This window comes from Anarrhichthys ocellatus, unplaced genomic scaffold (assembly GCF_004355925.1).
Source record: "Anarrhichthys ocellatus isolate YVR2014 unplaced genomic scaffold, GSC_Weel_1.0 scaffold12, whole genome shotgun sequence".
Classification (NCBI taxonomy): Eukaryota; Metazoa; Chordata; class Actinopteri; order Perciformes; family Anarhichadidae; genus Anarrhichthys; species Anarrhichthys ocellatus.
Genome location: NW_022280042.1, coordinates 7,109,444 through 7,132,911, shown reverse-complemented (window position 1 = coordinate 7,132,911; position 23,468 = coordinate 7,109,444). Strand labels below are relative to the sequence as shown.

Sequence of the window (23,468 nt, the reverse complement as noted above, 5' to 3'; positions counted from 1 at the left end):
TTTGGAGGTTCTGTATGCAGTTTACTGTACACAAAGCGTCCACTAAATCACCATTTTCAAAGAGGGTACTTTGGTGTTTAAATCAACATTTGAGGACTAAATGCTTTCAGGTGGCATGAGTAGATTATGTAACGTTTGTAAAACCTTTTCAAAATCACGGCCGGATACACTCTGACATGCAGGGTTGTCTTTTCAACAACTATTAACCTGCATTAGGAGGAGCTGATATATGCGATATATGGATACATACCCAAACGCTGGTTAGCATCCGAGCACATTAGTCTGAGGCCTGAGAGAATTGCTGGTTTTGACATGTTGTGCCTAAAGTTAAGGATTAGTTCTGTGTTTTGGGATATAGACTTCTTGTTTTATGGCCAAAAGTTTTGATACCAGTCTTGTGTCTGTACTGCGAACAAGCTACCGCCAGCAATCTGTTAGCTTAGCACAAAGAATAAGAGATGGGGGAAACTGTCCTCCTGCATGCATAGCCTGTTATATATCTGGACTGTGCTTTGCAGTGAATGTACCACACACGCTTGCATATCGCATTAGTTATTCATGGCATCAGTTATTCATCCGTAATTCTTTACACATTACACATTTCATCCGTGCACATCATTATTCACAACCATTTTCATGTCTTTGCATGCATGCGGAGGCCACACACAGAAAGAGCAGCAGAAAGAGAGACAAAAACAGCAAGTTAAACGTAATGTCAGTGATGATTAGACTGCAAACTAACAGAACCAAAGGAGGTCGGGAAGTTCTGAGATGCAAAATCGCCACTTTTCCTTTTTGGCTCAGTGGAAGGCTCACATTGTGTTGGCTGGGCAGAGTGAACGCATCTTGAAATAAGCTTGAGAAGAATATAAAAGAGTCCATATAATGCATGTTCTTGTTTTTACGGTGCAGGAGTTTTGCATTCAGCTGTTACAGCTAGAGGCGGTGAGCTTCCAGAGCCCATTAATACAGCAGATAAGCCATCTATAAATACAACAGCACCGTGATGTCTTAATGACAAACAGACGTATTGTGTGTGAGTGGTTTCAGATACCATTAAGTGCTCATAAATATGTTGTAGGTTGAATACTTTGGAAGAAGATGTGGGAGTTATTGAGACCAGACTGTACAATTTAAATAGAGCTGTAGTGTTTCTACTTGCGTTGCTCCACTGTGACTGTAATTAAACAGTGGTAAATGCATCAGTAATGCTAACAGCACCCAAAGGGTGACTGTCAGAGAGTAGCACGCAGAGCCGGAGGGGTTTCCATCATCCAGCCGAAAAAAGACGCTTGTGAAATGTTTACAAACAGAGCAGGGGTTGCTGCAGCAACAGGTAGCGATCAGCCTTCAGGCCTCGAGGTCGGACGAGGCGCCATAAAACCGTCGGAGATGTTTCCTGCGAGCATTACCTTCTGCTGGACCGTAAAGCAACAAGAGCAGTGGTTTTGGGAATTCCTCTGCTCTGAAGTCGTCCACAGCTGACAAACAGAGATGTTTCAGCTGAGACGTAGGCCTGCACGCTGTTATTCAAAGCTGCAGAGCTCTGTTCAGATGCCGGTGTGGTGCAGAAGGCATCAAGGCCCCCCTCTCTGCTAGATGATGCAATCCCAGGAAATATTTGGAGTGGCCAGAAACTGTAACAGTGTCAGCTTAGCACATTTCCCCATGTCTCAGAGACGGGGTTCGTATTCAGCAACAATGTAGTTCCACTGTGCAGTTATAAATCTGATCATCGTCAAGAGACGTCTTCCAGCTGGAAATGAAGCAACGATAACACACTTTGCTCGTGCGCGTAGAATTGACCAATCCATGCCAGCAGTCGTCCTAACACACCGTACTGTGCGTGTTATAGATCTGTTGTTTAGTTATCTCTTGTCATATAAGAACATATATCTTTCACCAGGGGGCGCCATGTTGCCATTACGACTTAAAAACTCTGAAGTCAGTAAAGGTTCCATATGTGCAGAAGTAAATCAACAGAGATACAGCTCCTCAGATGTGAAGTGGGAGCAATGAATCTCAAACAACCAAGTGAAGTAACAATAAGTACAGCAGACATTTGCATGAGTTTACAATGTGGGAGGAGAGCCAGGTCTGATGTTAAACCATGAAACTGTAAACTCTCATGCACACACTTGCTGTCTGGTTGTTGGTCTGCTTTTGAGCAACAGTGTTGCCATTAGAATGTCTTTCACATGATCTCATGGCTGGCTCCAAACGCTGCGTTTTACAGTGTGTGTGTGTGTGTGCATGACTAACATCTGTAATTGTGTAAGTCTTCACAGTGTATTAGTGATTTACCTCGTGCCAAGGTCTTCACATATAACAAGGCCAAGCTGGCGAAAACAAAGACAGCAGCACAGAAGTTCGGTGATCTCTCAACCAGAACTGAGACCGAGTGACTTTTTAATGGGGCCAGTAATTCTGTAAATCAGGACAACCCAACACGAGGCACATGAAGTGGACCTCATTCTCTCACTGTTGCTCTTTGCATCTATGTATAGCCCTGCTGGACTCCGCTTCCAGCCTCTATGCATGTTCTAAACACGCCCAATATATTTGATATCCTGTATCGACTTTCATGCCTTGGCAGGTGCTCCATGCTCAGTGTCATCAGACTGTAACCTTGTCTGTTTAGGAGCAGGTGATGATGAGAAAGGGAGGATGGGGTTTGAGTTGGCGATAGTAATATCACACGTATCACACCATAAGAAGGGTCATCCGGTTCAGGGGCAGGCTGGCTTCGTCTGGCAGGAGACTCTAAAGCTGCATGAAGAAATATTAAAGTCATTTACAACTAAAACTGCTTCTGATTCTTTAGCTTTTTTGCACTATTTGTTTGTTAAATTGTGATCCGAGTACTTACTTTCTTTGAAAAAAAGAAGAGAAGAAGAAGCGCTGCCAGAGCTGCATAATTGTGTTCCCTGTGAAATTAAATTGCCTTCGTTCAGGTTGATAGAAAGAGTTGTTTCCCCCCGATTAGGCAACATTTTAAAAACATCCAGATCATTTTCCCTGTTTTAAAATCCAATCCTCTGTCCCCCCCCCCCTCCAAAGTGTCCTGTGTGTCCAGACAGATCCGATGGTAGGAAGGTGTGAATATCTGGAGTGATCTGTCACCACAAGGGCCACCAGGGGAGAAGACAAATCACCTACAAACCCCACTGTCCTGACACCATGATCCCCTCCGCTTCATCCCAAACATGTACACACAGATAAACAAACACAGACAAAACACATCAAAAGAATAGCAATACGAGGCACAAACACGTTGCTTTTACCGACAAACCCGGACTCATAAATACTAGAAACCATCCTGCGAAGGGATCACACCGGCTGCGACACTAGATCAAGCTCTCCAGATTTTTCTACCCATTTAATTCCGGCTCCTTTGCTCGGACCAAACCCATCTGTGGCCTTCATTTTGATCTCATCTACACACCAGTAGAGTTTTGTGCATCTTGCACGGTTCTGTCCACAGGCAAAGTACCCGAAACCTCTTCCGTGGTAGTTCCTGCTACATTAGGTGTCTCCAGGTCCACATTTAGCCAATAAGACACACACACACACACACACACACACACACACACACACACACACACACACACACACACACAGACTCACTCGCTGTCACAGCTGGTAAATATTGCCACTACACCGGCAGATGTTTTTGCCGGACAACGTGTTTTTAAGTCAGGTTGCCTTCTTATCTAACAGGAAGTTACCTTTTTCCAGCTTCCTGTGGAATTCATGCAGCCTGGATTCCACAGGAGGAGAATAAAAGGGTGTTCTCATTAGTACAGACATTAGCTATAAAGATTTGGATGTGTTCTCCTTTCTAATCACTGGTTTTAATACTTCAGGCTATTTGACCGGTTCAGAAATCAGCAGAGGGACACAAGCTTCAGATATGCATATTTTATTGAAGCTGACTGATGAGTCAGAGCCACATGTGGCATTTAATTAATCTCAGACCCGCACTTGCAAGAGGCGGGACACCAAGAGGCCACGTCGCCGTTTGTGCAGCCCCACTGCTCCTTCAGTTCAGCACAGTTGCTGTACTGGTCAGTGTAGGCACAGGGGTTGGCTGCAAGAGACGGAGAAAAATAGATGTGTGAATATAAAACTAAACATAACCCAGGAGCGCTCACTAGTCAGAGTCCACCAAGCATCCTAAAATAGATGAGGAGGTTCAGCGTTTGCCACTTACTGCACAGTTTGTTGTCGCAGGCGTTGCGGCAGTCACCACAGGAGGGTCCTGTTGTGTAGGGGCGAGAGTACTGGAGGTTTCCGCTGTAAAATAGCCCAAAGCATCAAATATTAAACTGCAATGCACATACTGTATATATTAGGACCAAACATGTCACAGGCGGAAAACCACCCTGAATAACTATTTAATGACTATTCAGTGATGTGTAGAAGAAGAAAAAAGAGAAAAATGTATTGTACTCACGGTGGGCAATACTGGCAGACGTAAAAGTACTTGTAACTAGAGTTGGGACAGTAGGCCACAGCACAGCCGACCTTGTTGGACCTGTACCAGACAACCTGTGCAGAGAACAGGATCAGTGTTGGCCCATAGCAATGCAAGTTAGTCATAATTAATAAGTGCTGTTCAGGCCTCAGTGCACCTGTGTGAAGTGTCCGACGACTCCTCCATTGGTAGATCCCACTCCGTAGCGCCAGTCCTTCACCTCGTCATACCAGTCCTGGATAGCGTCGCTCCAGGAGTCCTGCTGGCTGGACATGTACAGGTTCTCTCCACAGCCGCTAGCTGCAGATAACGAGGAGAGAGAGGTGTACTTCATAAAGACCATCATGCATGTGCACTCAACACATGATCACACAGGAAATTGATCGTCTTCACTGCACACTGTCTTTGGGGGAGCCAGGACATTTAGTTGAACCCTGACCCGGACATTTTGCCACTTTATGTGTGACTCACATACATTAAGTTACGAGCTATACAACCTCCCCCCCCAAACAATTAAATAATACAGAGGTTCTTGTGTTTGTAAAATGACAGTGTGGCTGACTTTTTGTAAAGTCCAGCTGCAAAACAAAACAGAGCAATGAACTTACTGCTGATCACTCTGTTGCTGTCCGGGCTGTGCTTCATGGAGCAGGTGTTGGCCCATCTCTGAGCGTTGGCTGCAGCCTCGCTGCTCCAGCTCTGTGGGGAGCAGAGGGCGGATCAGCCGGTACTATACATGGACCAGTACTGTATATATGCATCATTTTATCTTTTACTCATATGCTGCACGACGGAACATGTTGTATCAAATCAAGCACTCGATCCAACGAGAATCAATGCGCAGAGTCAAAATCAGTGAAGCACACTATTCCTTTGAAATTATGAAGTGATTTGAATGCATCATCAGGATGTTACCATCTCCAACATGTTGCTAGCAGTAGGCTGAACACCTCTTCTCAGTTGGTTATGCTTGTTCACAATCTTAGTCGGGTTAGTTTGGACTGTGGACAAGTTTGTGGATTCTTCTGCGGGGCCTAAACAACCAAAAAACAAGATTTTCAGAAGTGTGAGTGCATGATTATAATAAATAATAATATTAATGATAATATAATAGTGCTAATTTCAAACACTCACCTCCCTTCAGGTATGGTTTTCAGAGAGGGGAGAGAAAGAATGGTTGGTTAATTCCACATTCGTAGCAAAAATAACGTACGTTTAGAAAAATGCTGGATTTTTAAGACGACGTAACACAACAGTCAATATCATTTCCTATTAGAGATGGAAATTGATGTCACTTACCAGCCTGGAACCAAAGGCCAAGGCAGCGAAGACGCCCAAGGCGCACAGGACGGTCAAAGTGTACGTAGTCATCGTTGAGTCCAGGACTGGTAACATCCAAGAGCCACAGGTGTTGCTTATATACGCAGCACCGCACCAACACATGACAAACTAACATACAGACTGGAGGGCAACGTGGCACCTGTGAGATGCCCTTGATGAGGTATGGAAAGCTGCAGGTCTGTGTTTATGTACGTACACGTGTCCATGATAACTGTGGTAAAGAGGCATGACCTTCTTATGTGGCAAGGTTATGAGAGGGTGCGCAATGTCAAATGGGACATGCTATCTAAACTATACCTTGATAATGAAAAGGTTAAACTAACGTTGGGTGCATTGATAAGATTTAGCTAGAGTCAATCTCGTGATGCAGCCGCGAACCAGGGGCGTAAAGTGGCTCCTTCCCCACGTCTTACCCCCGTACTTCGGGCACCCTTGCTCGGATGACACCCATCTTCAAACTCTGAACTACACAGCTGTAAAGTTTCTTGACTGCAGTTTGCATGATGCTATCTTTCTGTCCTGACAAAGTACTCGCACCTCGTCTGTGGAAGTTCCTGCTACAGTAGTTGTACTTTTTACAACGATGGCACAAACAGACTGACATAGTGAAAACAATATCGGCGTCGCTGGCAGTTTGCGTATTATATGTAAGTTATTTTTATTCTCTTTATTCAGTGGATAATGGTGATTCTTAACATCCAGTGTCCATCATACATTCTGTTAATGATAATTCTGTATGTTACAGAGCTTGCATGGAGCCTTATTTGGGACCCTTGGCTCTGTTCAGCCAGCAGAGGGCAGCACTTTTTTAGTTTTGGGAGTGGCCTTTTGGAGTTTTTGTCCTCAACAACAATGCATATTTGTTGAGTTATGTTTTGACTACTCAGTGTGTTTATTAAACTTTTGGGGCTAGTTTGGTTCAGTGGCCTGAAAGTGCAAAACACAACGATATTTCTCCCAACGGATTTAACATTTCACACAATAGAAATAGGATTCCTTATTTACAAGACACGGAATAAAATCAAGATGGGTAAAGCTGGCGTCCTGCAGACGGCTTGTATGCCTGAAATGTTGTGTTTTTACAAATGAGTAAGAGCCATGGATTTTGACATAGTAGCTATACCGTAGATTTTACGAGGAAACAGCTTCCATCACCTGGCCAGGATGAAAACATGCATGTCCCTCTCATGTCTCAAAGCAACGTGGGCTCAGTGGGCCCCTGACTGCAGATTAGAGAGTCAGCTGGTCAGCAGGCTGCCACTTTGTCTGCAGTAATTGCGTTATATTATTCTATAGAAGTAAATGTACTCATCCGTCTCACCAACCAGTATAGAAACAATTATATCCGAGTATGTCTGTTCAGCTAACCTCTGGCCTTTCCCTTAATGTCCGCCAAGAAAAGAATAACAGCGACTGCTGCACTAGCAATACTCTGTTCCCCTTCAGATAGACAACGACAAAAGAAAGAAGTATCAGCATGCACTCGTTCATCCACTGGTGCATTCTCAGTATGTCCACCCATCGGAGTAGTGACAGACTGTAGAGAATTACAGGGTCACAGCATCCATCATCTGGTCCACATGCTGTCACACACAACCTGCCTCTCACTGAAAGATTAACTCAGAAGTGTCGGTCATTGAGTCCTGTGTTGACTCAGAGTGTGTAATTCTCTAGGTATCACAGTCACAGTCAGCTCCAAGCTGTATTATATTAAAGTTTTACAATTAAATCTGTATATCAATACATGCATATACATTAATATGCATCATTAATTAATCACGTCAGCCAACATAAAGATGGCGATGTTGGTCAGTCTACCACTTCAGTCTGGACTGAAAAGTCGTTCTTTTTTTGATTGACTCCCAGAGGATGAAGGCAACTTACTTCGGTGAACATCTGGCTTTTCCTCTAGCACCTCCAGCAGGCTGACATTTGTGGCTTTGACAGCAATATCTCCAGAACTATTGAACGGACATGAAATGTGATCGTAACACAATCCAATGAGAATAGTTGCTTGAGTTTGAACTCAAATAATCTGTCTTTGGGGACATACAATATGAAGTCACAAACTAAACAGAAATGTTATGATGTTTCTTATTATCTCCTAAGCTAATTACTGCTGCGTCTCCTCCTTTTAGCCTGTAATCCAATCTGTCCAGTAGCCGACAAACCCCTGGGCTAAAATTAGGGGTCATCCAATCCCCTGCACAGTAGAAGTGAGACCAAGGCAAGAGCTGAGGCATCGGGGAACTGTACTGTAGTCTGCTGCATTCGTCCTTCAGCTGCCAAGCTTTCATTTATCGAGTGATAAAGGGGTTTCCCACCGATCAGCCTACATCACAATCGGCTTGTAATTGAGATTCCAAAATGAGGAGGAATTCAGAGCTGTCGCTTTAACAGCAGTGAGTCTCTTCACCGCCTCCAGACACCAACACACTGACGTCTGAGGAAGTTTAATATCAGTTCATCTGCAGCTGTGTGTTCCAGATGTCAGTGTTGTTGGAACTGTTAGCTTCACTCTAAAGAAAAATCACATTTGTTATAGTTTGCTTTTTTCTGAAGTGTTCCTGGAGCTGTTGGTGAAGTGCATTGTGGGAGAGCACAGCTATAGCTTCCTTAAAACACTTTATATTTAAACTTCCTCATCCAGGGAACAACTCTCAATTGAACTCATCAAAGAACACTAAAAATGATAATTAAATGTAGGCTTCCATCTTTTTGTCCCTGCAGGTTTGCCCCCAGCCCAGTTGCCCAGCAACCGCCTCATTAAGATGTGCGCTGAGTCATGCTTGCGTCTTTTCACAAGTCATATGCTGTTGTATACACACACTACAGTGTGCCACAGTCTCAAGGATAATGCCAATCAGCAAAACAATTAGGTGGACTGTATTGAATTTCCAAACAAACAGGTAGATGTGATTTGTTTATAATGAGCAGTTTGTGCATCCAAAATGTCCCCCGTCGCTTCCTGTTGGCACACTATTACGTGGGATCAAGATCTCATTATAGGAATATCTTGAGGGGAAGTGAGGTGATTGTAATATTGCCTGCGATGGTCAGTCAGTTTAATCACATTCGGAGCTCAGACGTCTGTGATTTGCCGCTTCATCAGCTCAGCACACACTGTGAGGATTTTGATAACCCGATCGATCGCTTGCTTTGTACCACAAGAGACAGAGTTTGTCCCAAGGTAACCGCAGAGTGAGAGGTTCTCTGGCTTGTTCTCTAGCGTTTTTTAATATTCAGCTGCTTCCAAGCAGCAAAACAACATTTCTCAGTGAGCTGATTCATGTTTTCTCTTTCAGAATAATCGGTGTACTTTAGTCATACACGCTTTGCTGCGATTCTGTTCTTTGGCCGAGGATCGGTGCATTGTTACACTATGAGTCATCAGTGCAACGTGTAGGCCTACATCAGGTGGAAACTTTTCCTTCAAGCCAGCTCTCTCTCAGGATACATTTTGGATCTCTTTTGCACATTGGACGACAGCAGACCTTTGTTTCTAGATCATGTCGTGCACAATTTCTCGGCAAACCGGTGATTCGGGTAGAAAGATGCTAAAAAAGAGGATGCGAGGATATTTTGAAATAAAAGCACGTCACTTCCAGGATGAGCTACACAAAGCCGCAGTTCATCCTGCACAATTTCCACGGCAAACTCTGGAGCACTATTGTGGCTTTGGCCTCCTGCACTGCCTATGAGTCATCTTGGCAGATGGGTGTAATGCACCCTCCTTCACCCTCACCGACACTATGCGCTGTCGAGCCCTGGGCCTCCTCCCTGCAGCACTGCTGCCAAACACAACCCCACTCTGAACAAATCACACCCATTTAAAAGATTTCCCAAATCTGTCCAGTGTTGTTTGGACTAAAGTGAGTAAATTAACTGTCACAGGCTGCAACGCTGACTGTGACACGCCTGTCCGTCCCTCTTCTGTTCCTTTTGCTCTCAACATGTCTCTTGAATAACAGGGAGCAGGGAAAATGTTAGTGGGTCAGCAGAAAATAGCCTGATAATTGACCCTGTCATTTAGCGAATGCGAAAGCTACGCAAAGTCACAGCGCCATGCTAAGCCCTCTCCTCTCAGCCGGGTCTGTTTCTGGAGCAACAGCAAGCACAGAGTGGGGCAACAATGGGGGCTTGTGCTCCAAGAGCAGTGCTCCCAGCAGGGCTTCCTTGTTTACTCTTTCTCCGGTGCATATTTAGCATCAAGCTGCCACCTGTGTCGCTTTATCCAATCATGTTTCATATGCCAAGAATTTCACAGCCAAAGCCGAGTCCCTGGTGGGAATACGACGCAGAAATAGCAGCGAGATGTTCACGTTGGCATGATTCAGAGCTCTGTAAGGAGTTCCTTTACATAATGTATGGCTACAAAGCAAGCTATGCTAAGGTGCACCCATGGAGAACATGCAATGCTTGGGTGCAAGTTTACTAAACTTGTAGTTTTTCATCAGTAGTTTATAACTGCATCTAGTGTGCTAAGAAGGTGATAATAATGCTATATGATATATACTTTTTTAAAGGAACAGTTTACGATATTTTCTTTCTTGCAGAGTTAGGTGGGAAGACTTATACCACTCTCACATCTGTTTGGTGAATATAAGGATATAGCCAGCAGCTGGTTAGCTTAGCTTAGCTTAGCAGAAAGACTGGAAACAGGAGGAAACAGCTAGCCTAGCTCTCTCATTTGATTCAGCCATTAAAAAACAAGGTGTAAATACAACAGAGTCTCTGACAGTTTCAGGAAGTTACCGCTCCCTTTCAAGAGGTACTCTGGCGCATAACCCCCAATAAACAACGACGTGTTTATTAGTGAGCTCTAGAGATGCTGGTGGGCGTATTTTGTTGCCATTGGACAGAGCCAGGCATTTCCATCTGTTTCCAGTCTTTGTGCTAAGCTACGCTAACAGCAATCGGCTGCTTAGAACTGCCACATCGTTGTAAAATGCAGCATTTGGTTTCGCTTCCAGATCTGACCTCTGATCCCAGACCAGCACACTAACTGTGACTTATTGACCAAATGCTGAATATTCGTATGTGATGAGTGGTATTTCCTCAAAGAATTCATATTAAAGTAGAACAGAACTCGACAGTGTTGAATGGTAATCGGTCTGACATGCAGACCAGTCAACAGTGGCTGAGGACTTCATCGTGCACATGCTCCCCGGCCATTTCTGCTGCATCATGGAAAGCATCGGCCCCGACTAACAGCTTGCAGAGGAATCTTTGTGGTATATTTAACAAAGAACATAGGCACTAAATAAAGTAAAGGTGGTGACACACTGACAAATCCGAGCTACGTAGGATGACTTTAATACCATCCGGAGATTTAAGCACATCTTTTGTTCAAGAAGTGAAAGGCTAGAAATATGGAATCATAATTATTCTACCATCTCCTTTTTATTTCTGATGCAGAACGGTGCTTCTGATACTCTCTGCTGGCTCTCTTCCTGTTTAGTTATTCTTGTCACAGCATGTGTTGCGTGTGGAGTGAAAATAGTAAATTTGTTTCTCTAAATCTACAGAAGAGCAGAACTTAGACATAACACAAAATTGGTTTGAGCTGTTTGACTGCTGTTAAAGGAAACATGTAAAACTTCAAAGCCAGTTCAAAGAGTTTGCAGCGTTTCTCCTTTTGAATTCCACCATGTTGCATTTCCACACACAACGTTTGAGCCTCCAGCTATCATCCCCCTCTGATAGCTTTCAATGCAGAGCAGGCAGCCGTCCATCCCCAATGCGCCATGCAGCACGAGCATTACTCACTTTTACACCGTGTCTGCCGCAGCAGCAAGCGGCTTAAAGATATGTATGTGAATTATTTATGCGCCTGGTGTCAAGTTGTGTCTGTATTAATACGCCTGGGGAGAAGGCTCTGCTGAAGTAAGGTGTCAGCACTGACTATCCACATTGTGTTTAATCAAATCATTTGAGCTGACACTGACAGCTTCTCACTGATAGTCAGGAAATAGCCCGTTCTTCCCGTCAAAATCTGACTGAATCGCACGCTTTCCCTTCTTTATATTCACATGTCCCTGATCATCGTATCCTTGTCTTCAGTTGCTCTCATGGGAACGGGTTCTGCGAAAGCACCTTCCAGCTGGTCTTTCAAAGCCCACCCCGCTGCACAAACTGATCTCAGTGGGATTATTTTGACTTCACGTCAGAGAGACTAATGTGGGACAACATAGTGCGTTTCTCTCCGGGTATATATATAGTGCTCTTTTCCCAGAGCTGTGAGCGGCTGGTATTCTGTGAGAGAAACAGGATCCACGGGACTGAAACAAGTCACTGTTTCTGCAGCCAAACGCCATGTGTCCCTCAGTCAACGCTGCTCTTGTACTGGGTGACCCCGCCAGAACAAAATCGGCTTGTAGATGTTTTATGGCGAAGCAAATGCATTCAACACATTTTTGTAGACCTCAGGGAATCAAACTAGACTTTCCTTTATGGATGTATGGGGCAGGACAAGTAGCCTTATATGGTATTATTATTACGGTATTACAGTCTCACTTTTTTAATTTCTTTTATATTCAACCGTTATTTTTCCGGTATAGTACCACTGAGATTTAAAATCTCTTTTCTGAGGGAGTCTTGGGCAAGACGGCAACATGAAAGTTTCAAACATAAAAGCACAAATAATAAAATATCCTTGACACTTTTTCTGCCCCAGCTTCTTCTATTAATTCAAATTAATAACAAAGTCCAGCAGCTTTGAATCATAATTTGATGACAGCTGAATGGAAAGAGACATATTAAATGTACAAGATATTTAAAACATGATACAATTCATTATTCTGGGCACAGCTCACCTCAACAACTGATCTCATCGACTCAGGGATTCTGATTAGCCTGAACCAGGTTTCACAACACCCTGATCCAAAAATGTAAAGCAACACTTTATTTATTCTCCCGGCACCCCTCCAGCACAGAGCTTTGGTGTCCTGCTCAAGGACACTTCAGCAGACCTTTGGTGGTTACGAGGGACCGCCGCGGAATGTCAGTTACGACCCATGAGCTTCACCCCAACCGTCTCCTCGTATCATGTGACTGTTATCTGTTTTGTGGCGCAAAACAAGACATGATGGGAATATGAGAGCAATAAACCGTGGGAAAGTTCCGTTAATCCGCACTAGAAGCAACTTAAAACTCTTTTTCCAGGGATAGTTTAAACTCCTGGAGGATGAAAAAGCAAGTTTGATCTATTTTTCAGGGGTTAACCAGGAAGAGACTTGCTTTGATTCGTTCACACACACATTCTCTCATCCTATCGTGACACACACCACCAAGTTCTCCCCATTAATGCATCAAACACCGTCAATAGAGCCTCAGAGCCAGATCTTCTAATCCGACCTGCAGCTGGGGAAGCTCAAGGTGCCAGCAGGTTCAGCCTTAATGCGTGTCTTGTTTAATGATCTCTGCCCCACTTCCCTCAAACTGTCAATCACGCTGAAACAAAAGGAGTTTGCAGCAAGTCGATCTGCTGCAGAGAATTGAATAGAGGTTAAATTACTTTGAATGCCAGTGCGTCCCCGTCATGTTTAACACGCGCTGTTGTGACCATAGACGTCACACTTCAACCCTCATGACCCCGCAGACACCATTCACTCTAAACCTGCTGATCAATCTGTTTGTCAGCCGCCTTGTTGTTGGCTCACGGCAGATTACGAGCACCAGAAGGCCGCGTGTCTCTCCGCCCCGCTATGATACGTACTTAAACAGATTAACCTGTCACTTCTAGTGACATGCCAAACCCCAAGCCTTTTAAAGCTGCATCTGGAGCGTGCTGGGGTGTCCTTCTGTCTGCCCAAATATTTACTCACAGGAGGGAAGTTTGTCTGAAATGGAAGCTTTAACACCTGTTGGTTCATTTTCTGTTTATTGTTGTCTATTAAATGTCAGGAAAAAAAAGGGGAAATGGCAACGCGGCATCTTCAAATTGCTTATTTTGTCCAACAAACAGCCCAAAACCCAAATGTATGATTTAGTATACAGAGAAAGCAACTATAAATGCAACTGTAAGCTTCATTTATTCATAGCCTGTGAGGAACTGCAAACCTGAATGGATGGTGATAGACAGTGAGAGCTATGCTAATACTGTCTTTTACATGCTTACCACCACATACCAACACATCATCAAACTATGGACGACATCCAATCTGACCAGCGTGACCTTTTTTTAAAAGGAAACGTGGAAAATAATAACGTCTGCGTCCGAGTTTTACAATTAATCTCAAGTGAAAATGCTTTATTGGCCAGACATGTTACTGTTGTCTCTCCCACTCCCCTGAGTGCGTTTCCAAACTGAGACACGAGTGCAGGCCTGGTAACTTGACCCTCACCCTGTCCTCCCTGCACTAGAAGCTGTACGACGAGCTGCCCTTTGGAAGTTCCCTGGCTGCAGCCAATACTACCCGTCGTGCGACAGACAGTATCACCGCAGAGGAGCGGGTGAATTATCACCAGGGCTTTGATGTGGTGGGCAGATTGACCACGGGGTGCGTTACCGTCGCCAGGGAACCTATCGTGTTTGCACTCGTCAGCAAATGCTCTTGAAACGCATCGGTGATTGACTGTGAGTGTGCAAAACTCAAGTATGACTTTGAGCTCGAATGCAGCTTTCTCAGCAGCGCCATGTGCAAATGAAAGATGCATCACATTTGTTATTTAGATCTCTTGTCTCCTAGCAAAATATATTCAACCCAATTAGAGCAAATTGAATCCAGTTAGATTAAAATGAGATCAGCAGACATTCCCTGTGACCCCCCCCAGAGCCTCCTGTGGTCTCTCTCTTCTGGTGTCTAATCTCTATATCTGTCTAATTAGCGACAACCTTGCAGAAAAGCTGCCACAACGCAGATTACATACCGCTCACTTAGTGTTCTGTAAATCCACTCAGCATTTCAGTGCATCTGTACTTTAAGATATTGTTCACGAAGGCAAACTGCACCATGATCTGTATGTTTGCAGACAAATAGAATATCCAGATTTTTGTTTAATTAAATGCATAATTAATGAATAGCATGTTGAATATTAAAATAGATTATATTGCCAGACTGAACAGCAGTGATTTTTTCTTTTTAAGTCATGTGATTCTCTAAAATGCTGACTAACCTTCAACACACAGAGATGCATATTTGCCTCCAAGATGAAAGATGAATATTGGGCTCTGTCAGGGTTTGAGCATGAACACACACACACACACACACATCCTCGGCCACACAGAGCCTCCCAAAGCAAAAGCCTCAGTCTTACCTCTTGCAGCGAAGATGTAGCCCACTGTGCTGTTGTGCCTCTGCAGTGCCACCGGCTGTGTCTTCAACCTGCCGCCTCCGATGAAGCGGTATCCTCACTGAACGTTTGCTCCTCTCTCCTCCCCGGCGTTTCTCTCTCTATTCCGTCGCGTCCTCAGCTGGCCTCTCGTACAATCCAGGTGGTCTGATGAGGTGGGAGAGAAGAAGAGGAGCGTGTACTGACAGACCGGGGGAGCTGCTGTGTGTGTGTGTGTGTGTGTGTGTGAGAGAAAGAGAGAGCAGAGGGGAGAGAGACACGACCTGTCATGCAGATATCAGCCCTGTTGCAGTTAAATTTAAACCACCCTCCCTTCTGACACCGTGAGCCACGGCTGCTCTCTTTCGCCGACACACACACACACACACACACACACTCGGACACAAGCACACACGGAGCTCTGACGGTACCATATGGCCCTTGACAGAAGACTGAGCCCTTGGGAGTCTGTGACTGTCCCCGAGGACACAAAGAGCGAGGGGGGTGGAGGGTGGCAGGAACAATATTTAGACAGGATATTTTTTCAGTTGTTGGTGGGAAAATAAAATAAAAAATGTCCCCCAAAACTGCTACGTCATGCATTCCCTATACCCTGCACTGTTTGGGTACAAAATGATGTCACATGATATATTATATCTGAAACTAACATATCTAATGCATGCCACTGTCTTAGGGATGCATCATGGTGGATATGTCTTGATATTACTGTCACTATGGACAGTTTAAAACTAAAAGAAACCTTTTTAGTTCATCCCATTCATTCTTCTTCATTGTCAAAACCTGGGGGCCTACATTACCCACAATGCAACTCAAGCCTTTAGTGTGTAATGCTAGTAGAAGTAGCAATCGAGCAGACATATCTGACTCCACTCCCCCAGATTTGTTCCAATGTTCAAACTCGTAGCTTTCAGCCCCAACCGACGCCGACTCAAGTGACATCACTTAAGGCGATTCAATAGATTTTGCGCAGTTGCTTCTGGAGCCACAAAAAGGCTTCATACGACCCACACATGTCGTACCACGCCCTAAGAGATGGAAGCAGTCTTTCATGTGTAGAGTTCCCCTTTAACAACTCGTTTTTTTTCAGCTTGGAGTGGAGTGTGTACCTGGCATTTTAAGAGCTGAGCGCTGCACCGGTTACTTTGTGATGCAGTCAGAGAGTCACAGACTGTTGAGTCACAGACTGCAGCGTCTTTCTCTCAGCCGACGTCAGAGCCATAATACAATTATGGGCATTGTTCAGCTTTAGAAGGCATGCAGAGCTTAAATGAACTGCTTTTAAATGATTTAGTTTTATATTCAAAGCCTGCTTTTATTTCCTGGACAAGACAAAATATCAGACGAAGGTCACCAAATAAGGATTGACCTGTATACATGTGTGAACGTGACTCCAGAGTCCTCCAGCTGTCAGAGGTTCCTCTCCTTGACACGCTGCCGTAAATCTCCAGGTCAACTCTCTTTTCTTTTACCTTTATTTACCCAGGTGTGTGTGTGTGTGTGTGTGGCATGGATGTCAATGTTGAGTGCTTTACAAATACTCTTTTACGCACTATTAACTCCCCTCATTGCAGTTTTGACGTTGTGAATTGGGGAGAGTTGCTTATTCTGTGGTGATTATAGCGTTTACTGCTCCTGCTGGATACAGTACAATGATTAAGGAGGTTCCAGTGAAGATAAAAGCTGTTTGTTGTATTTTCACACTCAGCAGAGCTCTTCAGATGAACATCGTTGGGGAGAACTTTTATGGAGTGTCTTTGTCGGATGAGAAAACGTCTGCAGGAAGCAGAAAAACAAAACCACAATTAAGGATTTACGTATGTAGAAGACTTTACAAGTGTTTTAATCATTGATGCCACATTGAGCCACAATACGGGCAGTCTGGTGTTAATGAGCAACCGTATTTATGTTGTTTTGTTAATACACAGCCTTACTTATGTATGTTATGAAAGTAAAATTCCATATTTAATGTAATCAAGCATGCAGGTAAAAGCACATAAACAAACCCTTAGAGAATCACAGACTTTATATATTTATTGTGGGAGGAGTAGGATTGAATTAGCAGCTCAAACACACATTATTATCAGGTCCAGACGTTTCACAGTGTACGACCCACGCAGGCTGGTCTGAGGCCAGCTGTAACTTTACTCCGGTCACTAATCACAAACATCACAAAATTAACCTCACTGACAGCTCTGAGAGCAGCACGACAGAAAGCCCCGAAGTTTCCAACGAGCCATCTCTCATCACCCACGGACGGTTATGAGTGTGTGTGTGAGTATCCTGTTACTTTACTCTCATTCTATCACTACCATATTCAGTCACGTAGTTTGTTTACTTTGAGGGGTTTTTATATAGTTTTTACTCCAGTTTTTTTCTCGAGTGATATCAGGAACGCCTTGAGGGAATTTCTTCAAATTCACAATCGTCCACTTGGACTCAAGGATGAAGTGATTAGAAGTTTGATGGTTAAAGGTCAATGTGACCATGAGAAACAGTTCACAACTGGAAGACATTTGCAACCAGTGATGAGGGATCATAACAAGACATTCCTTTATTATTAAGCCAAACCGCTGCTCTGAACACATGTTTAAATGATCCGTTTTACAGGTCTTGCAGTAAAAAAACTCTAAAAAAGCGTATTTAATCTGGTTCAAATAATCAACATGATAAAAACAATGATTTTCATATGCGACACAATTTGTTTCTTTAATAAACAGTCTCACGCTAACTCTCTGTACTGAACTGCAGTAAATGACGTCATTTCTCCGTCTTTGTCAGAGTCTCTCAGTAAGTCTGGGCACCTGTCTCTGTGCTCCTCCCTGTGTCTCACATCCACAGAGGATATAGAGAGGAGTGAAACTGGAACGTTTGGTTAAGAGCTTCTGGCTGAGGAGCTGAGAGAAAACAGCCTTTAAAGATATGTTTTGTAAAGTTATATACATTCTGGAGACACTGCAGGTGAATATTGACATCTTAATTCCTCTTTGAGGACAAAACACAGTTTTCAGTGACAGCAGGAGTGGTCCCAGAGGACCACCCGCTGAATGTTTCCTCCCAGTTAAGAGCAGATACACGGGAGGAAGAGACTCTTACACCGGAGAGGAATTGTCGGTATGAAGAAGATGATAAAAGTCATTTTAAATTTGATTTTTATTGAGGAATGATGTGTTAGTGCAACGTAAAACCATGCAAATGTTTTCCACTCAGCGCGATGCCAAGGCAGTGTCACAACGCACCAATCTATCCCACACACTCCTCGACCTCTCCCTCGGCATTATGGGAGCAGGCCGTTTAAAAGCAGAGGTATTTACGACTCAGCACTCTCCTCTAGAGTTCCTGGAGCTCCAGGAACATGCGGGACTGGCAGTGTGACACCACCGGCTCGCTTTAAAGATAGAATTAGTTAGCTATCTGGCTATTTTGTATCGGGGGGGGGGTCCATCTGTCTGTCTGTCTGCACACCTGTCTGTCTGTCTGCCTTGTGCAGTTAAAGCAGGACCGGAGAGAGAACTGGGACTGTGAAACGAACTCAGCATGACTTTAAGAGAGAAAATCAAACACACGAGAGCTTCTTATCTACATTTGGATGCTGATAACACTATTATTTCATAGATTTTGATCTTAATTGTGTTTAATTGTGATTCCCTAAGCATTTAGATTAAGTACTTTGTTTAAGTAAAAGCAACAGTTAAACATTGTGAAAATATTCAAGTACATGTCAAAGTCCTGAATGTACTTGACCGTATTTTACTGTTGTAGCTGTTTGACGCATATCTAATTTAAATTCATGTTTATTCTTTTAGGTATAGTTTGAGCCATAAAAGTTTTAAAATGCTAATATTTAATAAGAGAAGCATATTTTTTTAAATGTACAATTTGAATTTGCAGAGTAACAACCACTGTCTTATGTGTCCAATAAGGGCACAGTATAATTAGAGTATAATATTTGCCTCTAAAATGCAGTAAAAGTATGAAATAACACAAAATGTATTGCACTGTAAAGTACAAATACCTCAAAACTTAAGTACAGTACTTGCTTTCCAGTTGGTCTAGTAGTGGTAATATAAGTACTGCTGGTGATGCAGTTTACATCATTTAAAAACGAGGGGTCATTATTCACTTTCAACTGTGTGTAGTTTTTAAAAGTTGTGTAAAAAGTGAAACATTTTATTAACTTCACTGCCCTTTTTTGACCTGATATAAATACAGAAATGTGTTAAAACTTTCAAAAACTTCTTCCTGCTAAAATAAAAGGATATGTCGCCATCTACTGGTCAAGAGGAGTAATCACACAACTTTTGGCCACAGGTGAAAACAATGATGCCGTGATTTTTAAAACGCAGCGACTCCAGCTGTCCAAACAAAAAGGGAGCGAGGAGGAATCATCAAACAGCAGAGAAGACGAACCTGCAGCTTGTTGAACGGTGAACATGTCGGACAGAGTTTTCGAACTTCTGAGAGAAAGCCATCTTTCGCTGAATCCCATCCCATCAGGGCGACAGCTGCCCAGGACTCCTCCTCCTCTGACGGGTGTGAAGGAACAACTCCATTTGTGCAATGAGGATGATGATGAGGAGGTACATGCGCATCGTTTCACTGCACGTCTTTATCACATTGTATGTTTTTATTGGAATTATATATGTAATCCGATCTGTTCTCATCAACAACAGACCAGTAGTCTGGATCCACATCCACACAACAGAACGTTTGATTTCAACACTTTTGGGACAGAATCAGGTACCAAATTATAAATGCAGCACAGACTGATTGTTTTACTTGACGACCTTCAGTATTTTGTATTCCGCTTCATTGCAAATGACTTGGAGAATAAAAGCGTTCTTGGATCTCAGTTGATCTCATGTGTTGAAATGTTCTCCCTGATTTTAATTTTATTGCTCAACAGAACCAGATGACCCAAACTCCATGCTGAAAGGAATGAAGGACTATCAGCTGACACAGACTGACTTGGAGTTTATTGAAAAGATGAGAGTAGAGAAATGTATGAAAAGACTGCAGGTGATTTTTGGCTTTCTCTCTCACTGCTGCTGCTGCTTGATTGCAAAAATGTTCAAATCAGTGTTGCGTCGTGTTTTTGTTCGTATACCAAGATGGTGTTGTACTGATGTTTTGACCGTCCTCAGGGAGATCTGGAGGAAGTGCAGAGGTTGTTAATGAAGGAAATGATGCCGTTAGAGCTGGCGTTGGCTTCCAGGGAGAAGGCACAGGCTGACTTCCAAATGGCGAGTTTGAATGACGATAAACAAGATCTCTAATCTTAAACTTGTGTGTAAAAGTAAAGTGTAGCTTCATTCGTCCTGATAAACCTGTTCTTTCTGTCAGTTCCCGTCCTGTGAAGACCTCACTGAGTGGGTGAAGGTGGTCCTCAAAATGACATCGCCATCAACCGCGTCAACAGACCTCGACGCCAAGTCTCTCCTGGCCACGGTGACGGGAAAAACCATTCGACGAGCCAAGGAGGAGAAGAGGATTGAGCTCACTCAGATGGAGAAGAGGGTGGCAAACAAGTAATTACCAGCTGAGAGAGATGCCACTGAAGGCGGTCAATATCACATTTTTAAGGATAATTTTACCTTTTTAACTGATGTTTTCTATTTCCAACTGTTACGCAAGAAGCCATCAAAATGTCCATCTACATTGTAGGTGTTGTAGCATTTAAAATCCCTCCCAAAAACATGCTAACAAGGATTTCTTCAAAACTTAGAAGGACGAAGGAGGTTCAAGCAAAAGGGCAGCTGGAAAAACAAGTTGCCCATGAGCAGGTAAGAGGGGCTCCAATTTGTGCAACGTTTTATTGTTTCGTGAAGTTATTTTTTAAAGTGTGTTTTGTTCTGCTTCCAGCTGAAGGTACAAGGATTAATGAGTCGGTTATCAGACCTGAAATCTCAACTTTTACAACAAGAGGTGAGAATCTGGTTTGATCTGGTTTCAGAGGTGCATTTTTGGTGTTTGGCTGAGTCGGCAGAAAAGTAAAGCCTGTAAGGACTCTAAAGAATAACTATTGTTTCACAGGATGTCTATAAAGCTCTTGAAATGCAGATCAACGCCCAAGAATCACCAGAGATCACAGCAGAAGAAGCCGCTCCAGAGGAACTGCAAGCCGCGAAAAGACAAGCGAACTATCGAGGAAAGGGAAGAACAAAAGCTCTGGAATCTACTAAGAAGTTGCAAGACACAACAAACCAAAGTAAATCAACAAGGAGCAAACCGAGGGACCGTCGCACCGGTGTGAAAGACAATCATGGAAAGAACACAAGTGGAACTCTGAAGCCCAAACAGAAGGAGACGGCAGCCAGAACTCCATCGCAGGAAGTCGAGACGACCGCACAAGAGTCTGTAGGAGGTGTGAGAGGGAGAAGGAAGCCTCCGGGAACCTCGACTCCACCACTGAAGAATCAAAGTCGTGCAAAAGCTGGGGAAGCCACGTCGAGGCGAGCTGCTGGTGATGCAGGAGATGAGACGCAGCACACTGTTCTGAGGAGGTCCAGGAGGATCGCCAACAGGGCGGCTATGTGTTCGTAGCTTTATATTAGCTGGATTATTATATAGCGTACAGGTGCAATCCTCCACCACGAGGTTGACACTTGTGGTTTTTAGTTGTCTGATTATCACATTTTAATTTTCCCATGATCGTCTTCATTTTGAGTTGTTCCTGAATTAATTCCAACTTTTTTTTTTTTTTTTTTAAATTTTTTTTTTTTATGGATGTTTTAATGTATAAACTGCTGTTTTTAATTAAATATTCATTGTGGCATTACGATACCTTGAAGCTTACGTCTTACAATAAAGTCAGAATATTGCAACTATGACTTGAATTTTAAATGTAAAACCTGATTTGTAAGAGTTTATCGCCTTCTGTAAAGGTGGGGGTCAAAGGTCGCGGATTAATGCACATGAGCCTGAAGCCGACACTCACGATGACCTGGATTAAATGTGATGTTTGATTTGTGGTTGAATAGGAATTGGTCGCATGTCACACATGGGTTTCTGTAGATTGATACTTGATTTAGAGTTCTGTGAGGTTTGGAATTTTTATTTTTTTTTTCTCGTCTGTCGGAGCCAGCGGCCATTTTATCACCTCCTCTCTCTCGTTCACCGTCACGTGTTCGAAATGAGCCGCAGAATCGCTGCAATTTTCCCTCGAGTGGTAATTCGTGGACGGCCGAGCGGCGATTTGGGTGTAACGTTGTTTACCTTCCATTAACTCCCAATCAATCGGTCTGAGCGGGGAAAAGGAAAACGCTCCGTGGGTCTGGAGTGGGAAAACGTCGTACTGACAGCTGGAATGTTTCGAGGCACCTTAAGTTACAAATTAAGTTTGAACTGACGGTCTGATTTGTCCGTCATTTGCCAGGATTTGCTTCTCAAACGTCTTGACAACTTCCTTCTTAACAGCTGAAGTTCTGTTCTGCTTTCCCACCTTGGGTCTTGATCCTTGACTTTTCCTGCAATCTGGGAGGCTCGTTTTTAGTCTGATTGTAATCCCCCAGAACCTGAAGAGGGATTTCCCTTGTCCCCCCCCCTGTATGCGTGGACACATCCATGATTGGTGAGATGTTTTGTCTGATGGTCAACGGCCAAGACCAAAGTAATACAAGCACAGGGTGGGAATCATGGCGCCACATCCTGTCATTACGTTTAATAGTCAGATACCAATAGTCAAACTAATCATGAGCAATGAGTTTATTCTAGAAAGGTTTTAGTTCTCTTGTTATTCCTGCGTTTTCTCCTCTGTGGCTCAGCGTTCCTCTGCTCCTCTTTGCCAAACCTGGAACCCTGAACTGCTTTTCAGTAAACGAGGCATGGGAACGTTACCTCAAATGCGTCAAGCTTCAGAAATCAGATCTTGTTTACGGAAGGAGTCCAAGCAGACGGTCGGCATTCCGGCCCAAGGAATTCTGGGTCATGGATTATAAAGTAATTCCTCATGTCTTTCGCAGTGTGGCTGGATAAACTTCCCCCTGTATTTAGGCACTCCTATAAACATTTCACAGATTTACAAAATATATCAGTAGCCTCATGTTATGTAATTTAGTATATTAAAGGCAGCTTCTTGCAGTGTACAATAATAGCTTATAATAGCTGAAAGTTAATGCCATGATGTAGCAAAACAGACGATAACTGAGGGTGTTTGTGCAGCTACGTTATGAACTGTACCAGTAATACGCTTTGTGCATTTAGCGTGAGCCACCACTAGAGGGCAGTGCTACGGACCCTCAACTTTATATATTTCAAATCTTACATATTTTATTAGCTGTTGACATATTTCTGCTGAATCATATGAGGGGATGAAGTGGGCATAACTTTGCATTTTAGAAAGCTTTTTAACACCTTCAAA

The 23,468-nt window shown here is 43.5% G+C and overlaps 3 protein-coding genes across 3 annotated transcripts in view; 1 reads left to right on the top strand and 2 right to left on the bottom strand.

Moving 5' to 3' along the window:
• The window catches only part of LOC116386300 (filamin A interacting protein 1-like), a 55,294-nt gene extending 40,100 nt beyond the window's left edge, over window positions 1-15,194 (bottom strand). Inside the window, exon 1 of the mRNA XM_031852394.1 lies at window positions 15,077-15,194. The gene's annotated coding sequence lies outside the window, so the exon portion shown is untranslated. The remainder of the gene's footprint in view (window positions 1-15,076) is intronic.
• LOC116386301 (cysteine-rich venom protein-like) lies at window positions 3,907-7,548 on the bottom strand. The gene is made up of 7 exons (XM_031852395.1): window positions 5,773-7,548; window positions 5,393-5,511; window positions 5,086-5,176; window positions 4,635-4,777; window positions 4,457-4,551; window positions 4,214-4,296; window positions 3,907-4,090 (listed from the first exon to the last, which is right to left on the bottom strand). Exons 1-7 carry the CDS (start codon window positions 5,918-5,920, stop codon window positions 3,963-3,965), a joined length of 807 nt encoding a protein of 268 aa, XP_031708255.1. The 5' UTR covers window positions 5,921-7,548; the 3' UTR covers window positions 3,907-3,962.
• A 4,237-nt stretch (window positions 15,195-19,431) lies between the features above and the next one.
• On the top strand, window positions 19,432-21,933 carry LOC116386253 (myosin heavy chain, non-muscle-like). Its single transcript, XM_031852320.1, has 8 exons — window positions 19,432-19,689; window positions 19,783-19,849; window positions 20,016-20,128; window positions 20,254-20,352; window positions 20,453-20,637; window positions 20,835-20,892; window positions 20,972-21,034; window positions 21,143-21,933. The coding sequence occupies exons 1-8, from the start codon at window positions 19,543-19,545 to the stop codon at window positions 21,650-21,652; spliced, it is 1,242 nt and encodes a 413-aa protein (XP_031708180.1). The 5' UTR covers window positions 19,432-19,542; the 3' UTR covers window positions 21,653-21,933.
• The last annotated feature ends 1,535 nt before the right edge of the window (window positions 21,934-23,468 follow it).